This window comes from Callionymus lyra, chromosome 4 (genome assembly GCF_982586985.1).
Source record: "Callionymus lyra chromosome 4, fCalLyr1.hap1.1, whole genome shotgun sequence".
NCBI classification, from domain to species: Eukaryota; Metazoa; Chordata; class Actinopteri; order Syngnathiformes; family Callionymidae; genus Callionymus; species Callionymus lyra.
Genome location: NC_141821.1, coordinates 36,340,657 through 36,351,451, shown reverse-complemented (window position 1 = coordinate 36,351,451; position 10,795 = coordinate 36,340,657). Strand labels below are relative to the sequence as shown.

Below are 10,795 nucleotides of genomic sequence, written 5' to 3'. Positions count from 1 at the left end.
AGCATTTGTGGATTTTAACTGAGCCTTTTACGGGTTGTTTTTACTGTCAGGAAATAGTCAAATGTATTGAATTTCATTACATCTGGTGTAATAGTGTTTTACCGATATGTAAGAAAAAATTCAGATTTTATATATTAAATGAGTTTAAATCATGAAAAGAAATAGGAAAAAAAAACTGAAAAAGTTGACGCTTTTTCTTATTCTACTTTCTTAATTTTAAGACATGTTTTATAGGCTTTGTTAGCATCCACATATGGACAGGTTAATTATAGCTTTTCCACATGCCACCAACGTGTAGGGATGATACTTCTGGTTCCCTAAAGAACGGCTTGTGCTCTTTCTCCTGGTCTTGGCAAACATCTGGATCTGCTTCCCTCCCGTCAAGAGAGGCCATAGAAGAGGCCATTTGCAGTCCTTTGCACTTGTTCACATAGAAAGACGAGTCCACAAGTCTTCACAGTTAACATGAAGATTCAATTTAAATCAATGGGTCCACATCCGGAGAAAGTCAAAAATATAGTTGGTGTCTTCAACACGTAACAGATGCATACATGTTGAAAGTCTGTATTGCTGTATCGACTTTAGAACAAGCACCTGGTCGGCTCCTAAAAGCTTCCACCGCTGTGCGGCACATAAATTAAGCGTGTAACCTCGACCGCTGTTCTCACTCCAAAAGCTTCCCCTGTGAGCCGTCAGGCGTTAAAAACTTTTATATTGAAAACATGCCGCTCTGTAATCCCCGTGACAGAACCATCGGTGGCTTCTAAAAACTCTTAAAAAAAACTGAAATATGTCTTTTTCAGCCTGTTTTTCTAGTGTAACCACAGCCACATGCAGCCAACTTTAGCCCCGGTCAGTTGTTCACTCCGTAGTTTACTAGCTCGGCTCCCCCCATAAATAGAGACTCAGTGTTTATATCTGCTTTCACACACACACTCACACACACTCACTTGTGAACACACTCTAAACCTCATAGCGATCATGTTCAATTTACAGGTGGGTTTGAATGTGCTACAGACCCGCTGCCAAAAACAACAGCCGAGTTAGAGGCAACATTTAGGTGGGATTAATCAGGTCATGGATGTTCTGGCTTTTCAACAAACCAATCAGGAGCATTTCTACAAGGTCTGACTTGAATCTGTGGCCTTCAGGAGAAGGAGAAGTTTCTGTTGTTGCTATAAGGAAACCGTTAAGTTTTGTTTTCTCACTGCAGAACTCATATTGCTGTGATCTCTGGACTTTGATGAAACTTTTACAACTCGCTCGGATGTTCAGTCACGTTGACAATTGTGTTTTGTCACATTTTATTGATCCAAAAAAAAAAGAGAAGGATTGAACGAAAACAAGATCAGGCAATATTATTATTATATTATATCTTATATATATATATTATATATATTATATTATTATATATTATGATATATATTATATCAATATTATATTAATGTGCTTCTATCGCTTATTTTCTTTATTATACTCTTTATTTATTTTTTACAATACTAATTTTCCTGAATACCTAAGATACTCTATACATGTATGCCAATGATAAAATTTACAACCAAATATGACCTTTTCTCCTTTATTAGTCACTGAAGTTTTACTGCATAAATCTACCGTCAAACCACCATGTTAGAGAATAATTATTTGTTTCTTCTTAATTCTTGTTAATTATTACTTTTTATAGTTTTTGTTATTTTTTATATTTCTTAATAAAATGTCCCTCAATGTTGGACAATAAAATCCAGGTCAAGTGATTTTTATATTCATACACAAATCTTTTGGCAGGTCAGAAATGCCACCATGCTTAACCCGAACTTTAACAAAATTATAAAATTCTACAAAATCAGAAATTCTACCATATTATTTCTTCTCTTGTCGGCTCACACGAATCATTTCTAGCATCATCCAAACATCTGCTCGTTCTGGTTTCTTTCAAAGTGACCAGTCAATCGTTTTATATCTTCATCGATGCTTTTATATTTCTATTTGTCGGTATGTTTAGATTTATGCGCTGCAGTGGTGCCTCCATGGCTGTTAAAATAAATAATAGAACTTTGAGGAGGAGATGAAAGAGTCTGTGATTCATGACTGATGGCAGAGAGAGGGTCAATCATTGCGCTGAGAAAAGAAGGACAATGTGTTGGAGAGGAATAGAGATGTACAGAGGGATGAAGCTGGAAGAAAAGAAGTGTGATTTACAATGTGGGGAAGATAAAAACAAGCAGTTTAAAAGTTGCGGCAGAAAACATTAGTAGGTGAAATCGAGAGAGAGAGCGCTCACATATGTACTGCCATGATCACAAGATGAAACGCAGGCCGCTCTATTGGGAACGAAGGATGAGACAAAGCAGAAGCAGAAATGAAAGAGAGAGTATTGAGAGAAGATGTGCAGCATTTTGGGTTTATAGTAGTGATGAAAGGGGGAAGCAGAAGAACAGAAGATGAGAGAGAACGTCGGGTCTTGTCCTTAAACCTAAAAACAAACTCAGAAGAGGCCGAAATATTTTACAGAGAGATCTTGAAACACGAAAGTCATTCAAATCTTTGACTAATCCACAACTTGAGAGTCCGATTTTATTTTATTTAATTCAATTTAGTAACAATCTTGTATTGTTATTTTTATTGTCCTTCCTGACGCAATAGAAAACCTGATCTGAAAAGGGAAAACACCCAATGAAAATAAAATTCATTAAGTGATTTAAAAACAATAGAGACGTAAAGAGGATAAAAAATAGAGAATATGAATACAATTTTAATAGATTTCATTTGGATAATTTATCCAAAGTAACCATGCTGTGTTATATGACTGTGGTGAGTGGAAATGTATGTTTTATTATTTTGATAAACAATTTTTCATTGTACTTGTTTTTTAAAATCATAATTATTTATTAGTAACGTTTTATTCAATTTGTAAATATTCAATATAAATCAATATGAGAAATAAACAAACAAATACGTGCCAGTTTTTCTTTATAAAAAGAAACATATGCATGATAAAGCATATTTTACAAGATGTTTAATACATGACAAACATCTTTAATGATTGGGTGAATTAAATTGTAGAACTTGAATATGAAATGGAAAGGTTTCCCAGGTGTGCAACAGATAATAAAGTCAATTACTATTCTATTCCAAACTATTGACGTAATTTTTTAACTTTTGCTGCAAAACCTGGTGAAGAATCGTTAGGATTTGAGAGATCGACTTTCACTTGGGAGAGAGAACAGAGATGGTGCAGATGTTCACTCATGAGAGACACACATCAGATTATCTGAGCTTTATTTCGCTGACCGGTCGAATAAACACCCTTGAATCTCATGATTCACAGTCAAACAACTGGTGCTTTCAACACTGGTAAACACTGGTAAACATCACCAAGGGTTAATGATTTACTCGCTGATTAAGGAAATGTCATTTTAATGATCAACAGGTTTATTATCATGTTTGTTTTCGCTTTGTGTTTCAGGTGACGGAGAATATTATCTCAAAACAGACCTTTATGGGTGAGAAGCAAACACACACACTATAACACAGACACACACTAACACAGACTAACACTTTATTATATTCCCCTTCATCAGAGGCCAGAACGATGTCTCGACAATTCAACAACACAGGGTCAAAGTTCATGACCTCTGTGGTCCAGAGGCCATCTGCCCACCTGACGCTCAGAGACACAACCTCTCAAGGTCAGTAGTGACCTGAATGAACGTCGATAACGTCAGGATTTCTCCGTTCCTCTTGCTCTTTGGTCAGACAAAAGTGCTGTAGAGTTGATGACGTGATTTTCTTTGTAGGTCACCTGAAGATCTTGACTCAAATAAGTGCCATTAGTCAGGATATTGTTGATTGAGTCGTGTGTTGACTCACCTTTTAAATATGCATTTCTTTCTTAGCAGTGTTTTGTTTTATTGTTCAAATTATTTTTAGTTTTTAGACTTTTGAAAGCCATGATGGTGTGTGTGTGACATTCTAATAATAATACAGTATTAGACAAATAATGTCTACATATAGTATCAATAATGTCATAATGTTTTCAAATGCAATTAAGCAACATTATAATTCTTCTTTTATTATTTCATTTCATCATTGCACTTATACATACATATACACATATATATACATATAAATATAAATATATATATATATATATATATACAATATACAATAATACCACATATAATAATATTTTTTTTATTTTAAATTGAAAATAGAAAAACACATATAGTCCACTTCTCTTTCAGGCTTATTGTGGTTGTTTGCTAAATTTAAATTAAAGAACATTAAAGTTATTTTTGTTTTCTGTTTCTTCTTCTTCAAAATGTAAAGAAGTATTTTGAAAGGTTGATCTTTAATGGGATAATAGGCAGGTCTTTGGTGCCAATAGATTGTCCGTCTAAAATCATTTGGGTTGAAAGCGTGAATTGTGAATAACTCATAAAATACTACGTTATCTGTTGATACGTTTTCTAATTCCTGAATGTTGTTTTACCCGCCAGCATTGCCGTACCCGACACTCCACCAATCCTGTCGCCATGTGGTGCGTTCGTGGGCCAATCAGAGCTTTGGAGCTCACCTGCACAACATGACCCTGTCCAACGGGAAACTAAGGGTCCCACAGGACGGCCGGTACTACCTGTACTCCCAGGTATGTAGCTTCACACTGCAGTAAATCATCTGAAAATACTCACAACCAGGATTTTTTAATAATAGTATTTCCAACAATGTGCAAGTTGAGTCTAAGTTGCCTCGGCAGGAACCTCTTAACTGAATCTTCATTGTTAACTGATATTAATGGAATAGTTATATTTCTTATGCTAAGAAAAGTTGCTTTTTCAGCCATTTTTTATACATGATGCATATTTGAAAGAAAAATGGACCCACACCATTATACGGAAAAATCCCCCAAATATCTTCATCAGTATCTAATCCGGACCTCTTCATTCTAGGTGTGAAACTATTTAAGATGTATTGCCCTTTTATGTTGACCTTAAAAAAAAGGTACATTTTCTCTTAAAACAAGTAATTAATTTATTTCTTTACCATCTGAAGGTCATTATTCTATTTTGCATAAAACAATTAATTCTACATTTTCCCCTTTACAATTTTTTTTGTTCAAATTAATAATAATAAATAATAATTAAGACAGTAATGCAAATCTTAAAGCAGCTAAATTCTGCTCTGTCATGATACTGTTGTTTAATAGATTCCCAGTGAGCATGACGTTGATGTCCTGTCGGCCTCCTGCAGGTATATTTCAGATATCCGTCTCCTGCCGCCAGCGAGGAGCGCAGCGTCAGCCACCAGCTGGTCCAGTGTGTCTACAAGAAAACCTCCTATCCAAGTCCAATACAGGTAAGACCTTAGAGTCGCCGTTTTCTAAACGTTCTTCTTACCAAAAAAGTGTTATCATGCAGTGAAGTTAGTGTATGGAAGTAAACCTGTGCCTTTTGAAATGAATATCTTAAAATTAATGTTTACTGCATTGAATTTTAAAAACCATGACATTTCAATCACGTTAGTTTTTTGCCATTTATTTTAATTTCATGAATAATAAATTGAAGTTAAAAAAAATAATTGAAAAGTGTAAGAAATGTAATGTTTAAAAAGTGATGTCAAAATTAAATTTTAAAGATTTAAATGCAAATAAAGTCAGTGTAAGAAATTCACATTTACACTTAATTTATTTATCTAAATGTCAACATTCCATTTGTTTGCATTCATTTTATACATATTTCATTCTATACTGTATTTATGTATGCATTGAAAAAGACTATGAAAAAAGAGATGGAGATTTGATTCAAATTCAAAGCTTGATTTTGATGCTGTAAAAATGTATTGTTATAAATTCATATTCAAAGTCTGATGGCACACATTTGTATCCATATGAGTGACACATATTTATCACAGATTAAGAACACAAGTGCAGTTTGGCTCGACAAAGTCTGCTTGTTGGTTCTGCTGCCAGATTACTTACATAAATAAACGAGAAACACATTATCCAATATCGTTGTTTGCCCATGTCAAGTGAGTATGGATGTGCCAATTTCAAACCACACCAGAAATATATTATTATGGATAATTAATGAAATTCCTGTAATACAATCATCACATTATTGATTGTCTTATAATTACCAATGGTTCAACAAGAAATAAAATTATGTTTATTTGTCTGGTGTCTTGACCTTTAAAGTATATATTTTATTGGGTATTGTTTTGATTGTTTAAGCGCTTTGTGACCTTGGTCTAGAAAAGCGCTCTAAAAATATAAATTACTTAGTTACTTACTTATCGTATGAACAATATTTTTTTAAGGCCCTTTGGCACCACGTTTGTGACCCCGCTCTAAAAGTGAGAGTATGATAGTATATCAGTACCACCAAAGTAACTTTCTTTATTAAAATGTTGTTGTTTGTTTATTATTTTTGAAATAATTGAATGAAATCATTTTTATTTTAAATGTTTGAATTCATTTTTATTTAATTATTTAAATAAATTGAATAGAAAATATAAATGAATACCAAAGATAATTTCACTTTTAAACATTTTTGTATTGCATTTAAACGGCTAAAGTAAAAAAGTATATCATATTTAAATTATTATAATTATTAATTATTTTTAAAATTATATTATTATTATTAATATAATTTAAAAATAATAATAATTAAAAAAACATTCTTTTAATGTTTAATGTTTTTTTTAATTAAATTGTTCAATAAAAACCTTTCAGTATAGAACTTATTAAATTCAATTATTAATGAAATAAAAATCCAATTCTGAACAAACATATATTTAAATTATTAGAATTAGAAAATCAAAATATTATTAATATAATTAAAAAATAATAATAATTTAAAAAAACGTTCTTTTAATGTTTAATGTTTTTTTTAATTAAATTGTTCAATAAAAACCTTTCAGTATAGAACTTATTAAATTCAATTATTAAAAAAATAAGTAATCCAATTCTGAACAAATGCCTTCAACAAATACAAGTTCTGATGGCACTGATATATTTCTATAGGTGAGCGTTCAAAACGTCTTTTTAAAGAGCAATGTTCTCGACACATTATCCATTATTTAAGGAGGATGTTTCCATCAATCTTCCAACACCAGAGGCTACCTTGTCTCCTCTGGTCTCCAGCTAGTCAGATGGAGGCTCTATTGATACGTCATATCTCTGGCAGACGCACCAACGTGGCACGACAACAAGCTCAAATCTGTGGTCCAAAGCTGCACGACTGAAACAGTAGAAGTCTCTCGGAGATAAAAGGTTCCCCTTGGCTTCTGTTTACCCTCGTCTTTTTCTCCCTGCAGCTTCTGAAGGGGGTGGGTACCAAGTGCTGGGCTCCAGATGCCGAGTACGCCCTCCACTCCGTCTACCAGGGAGGACTGTTCGAGCTGAGGGCGGGGGACGAGCTCTTCGTCTCCGTCTCGTCCCCGACCATGATAAACGCAGACGATTCCTCCAGCTACTTCGGAGCTTTCCGACTGGATCTCTGAGTCTGAATGGAATGTTAGAAGTGGTGATGGCTGTTATCTGAAGAGGAAGAGAAAGAAAAAATGCTGGAATTCTGGCCTAGAGGATATATACCGTCTGTGGACGAAAACACTGAAGGAGAGAAAGAAACGTTTCGTTTTGAGCGAGTAAATCAAGGTCAAGAAAGAGTGAACCCATCGTTCCTTAAACTCCCGAAATCTGCAGAGATACATGTGCAATCATGTCAAACCATATGTGAGGAATCTTCTTTTGGGCTTCTTGACGAAGGAAATTGCTTTTTTTGAACGCTACGAGAAGACGATCTGTTAAATGAAAAAGCGAAGAAGCCCAATGAAAAAGTCAAACAAGCACATCAGTGTCACTCCCAAACTTGCAAAACCATCAAATTTGAATCTCAGACCAAAGAATGTACGAGCAGTAAAAGTAAACCAAAGGAAAGACAAAAATTGCAAAAGAGAAAAATGTTTTTTTAAAGGTGAAATGTACAGAAGAATGTTCCGTATCAACTGTGGTGATGTATAAACCTAATTATTTTGTGAATATACCGTGAATGAACCACTGTTGGAGGACTTGAAATCAGTGGGCAAAGGTTTGGAGGTTCACACAGAACTGAGCGTCTCTTACTGGACTAAGAGATCTTTGGCAACGACAGAAGTGTCTCGTACAAGCCAATGAGATGGATGAAGAGAAAGAAAAGAGAGAGAATGAGGATGCACCTGGTATGCGGTCAAACCAGGATCTCTCTTCTGCCCCCCCCCCCCCACCACCACGTGCCTTTTCTTTTATATTTACTTCTTTTCTTGTAGAACCTGTGAAGCAGCATTCTGGTGTCTTTTTGTTTTGACATTTCTATAACCAATCACAGATCAACAAACATTCGCTTGACTGCATCTGAACAAACCACTAAGTGTGATCGTCACGAATGGATCTTTTGTTTTCACCTCCGAGTTTAGCTTTTATTTTTTAATTGAATTCTGGTGTGTGTGCCGACATGATCACAAACATTTATAACCAGTTTTCTGTTCTTGGAGTGAACTTGATGGTTCAATCATGGACAGGGATTTACACTGTATCCCATGAGCAAGAGCTGTCGATCAAAGACAATTGTCAAATGATTTTAGCAGGTTTGATGGAAAGCATTTTATTTTTCAAAAGCTTTAACTGTTGCTATTACAGGTTGGACACGTCCTGAACCCAATGGTTCTTTTTCTAATATTCATTCACATGTTTCTGCTGAACTAGTAAAAAATGCTAGAATTTAAATGTGCATCAAAACTAAATCACTTCCAGAAGTTAGAGAGTCATAATAATGTTGAGGTCGGTGAGAAAGAAAGGGAGTTGACGCACTGATATGACTTGGAATTTAAATAAATGTTGCTGCCAGAGAACTTATTGAAGAAAATAAGCTTCCAACAAAACATGTTTGAAATCCTTTGTGCGAGTCATGCATGACTAAGCTGAAGAAAAGTCTCGTTCTATTGGCTCCACTTAAGAAAGTTCTGCGATTAGAAAAGCTGAGTGATAACTGTTGAGCAGTTTGGCATTTGCAGATTTGTTTGTTGGTTTCTAGATGTGGCGATAACGTAGAGAACGTCTGGATTCAGACTCACCAAACTGGGCAGTTTGAACGTGTACTGAGCCTAAATATGAGTCTTCATTTTGAATTTTAAAGGCTTATAAAACCTTGGAAGATTGAAATGGATCCCAGATAAAAACCTCCCAGGTCGATTTAGAACATCTTAAAAGTTAAGAATGACACATGAGATCCAAGCTTTACTCAAGATGGGTTATTTAAAAACAAATAATGACATGAATTCTGTTATTTATTTTAGTTCACGATGCATCTACACAAGTCAACTTCATTTTAAGTTGAGTCAATGTGTGGGGTCTTTCCACCGAACTCTTCCCCCCATCTGTGTCACAACTGCACATCTACACAAACTGTTGTGTTGAAACGCATCATTATAAAATAAGTCCCAGATTTGAAAAGAATAATTATCTGTAGAACATTCGTTCATCCTCAGCAGATTAATCTTTTTAATACATTCCACTGATTCTTTGACAAACTCTAAATAATTTCAAACTCATCCATTGATATCTCCTCGTGCAAAACTCTTTTTTTCTCTCAGTTATTCATCAATAATTCAGTAATAAGTCGGTAAAAATTAAAAAATTGAATGTGAATCATGCTTGTTGTTTTTGTTTTTACGAGGGGGTTTACAACCAATAACGCACCAATAAATGTAACTAAACACATTTTTATAAGTTATTTTCCAATAAAATGTTGAACTCTAATGTGTTTTTGATGAATGTGTCCTCCTGCTATTTTTTATTGAAACATCAAATTTAATCTTTTTTGTTGTTTTTTTCCAGATAAATAATCCAGATGTAGTTGAATAAAACAGCTTAGATCGGGTTTATTTTGAGTGTAATTTTTAGGAAGAAACATTTCTCTTTTTTCTTGTGTTTATTTGATGAGGAAAGAATATGTTTGCCCGCCTACTTTTTAAAATCTGGCTCAGTGACTCAGGTTTAGTCCAAATCAAGTTTCAAGCTGGATTGGAACCCAGAACACTTCTTTTTTTATTAGGTCCATTTAAATGTAGTAACTTGATGAAAAGTTTTCTTCAGCACAGACTCCAGCTGGTCTGACTACAAATATTAAGAAGATAAGATACAATTTCAATTCGTCTAAAAAATACAATGCATAATATTGTTAGAGATCCCAAATAAAAATAATAATTCAGACCATATTTTACTCTTCTGCCATTCTTGACATCACTCTCATTGACTTTGTTTGTTTTTTTAATCCACAATGATCACAGGAAAATTGTTATATTTTGTTGGAACACTATGTCCCACAGAAAATGAAACACTTCTCAACAATGAAAGTAACACAACACAGGCGCACAAGAGGAGCGAGCTGGTAGAGGCCAGAGAAGATTTGATATAAACCATGCTCTGACCAGCGCAGACCTCTCTGGACGGCACATGTGTGCGCATGAAGACAGTCTGACATCTGCAGACATACAACAGGAGTGTCACATACTGTATCAATTTTCCCTCACTTTTACATAAGGACACCGAACAGGACTGTCCAGAGTCACACGCTCTGGTTGGTGTGTGTGTGTGTGTGTGTGTGTGTGTGTGTGTGTGTGTGGGGGTGTGTGTGTGTGTGGGGGTGTGTGTGTGTGTGTGTGTGTGTGTGTGTGTGTGTGTGTGTATGTATATTTCAGCTTATATCGCTCTTAAAGTTCAGTTACCTTCCAAAATATCTGTTATTTTCGTTGTTTACTT

General features: G+C 34.6%; 1 protein-coding gene across 1 annotated transcript in view; it reads left to right on the top strand.

Annotated features, from left to right (window-relative positions):
- The window catches only part of tnfsf10l (TNF superfamily member 10, like), a 52,347-nt gene extending 42,554 nt beyond the window's left edge, over positions 1-9,793 (top strand). The window contains exons 3-7 of the mRNA XM_087790087.1: positions 3,467-3,503; positions 3,582-3,689; positions 4,500-4,648; positions 5,251-5,355; positions 7,315-9,793. Coding sequence (XP_087646213.1) covers positions 3,467-3,503; positions 3,582-3,689; positions 4,500-4,648; positions 5,251-5,355; positions 7,315-7,500 — 585 coding nt within the window. The 3' untranslated portion in view covers positions 7,501-9,793. The remainder of the gene's footprint in view (positions 1-3,466; positions 3,504-3,581; positions 3,690-4,499; positions 4,649-5,250; positions 5,356-7,314) is intronic.
- Positions 9,794-10,795: the final 1,002 nt, after the last annotated feature.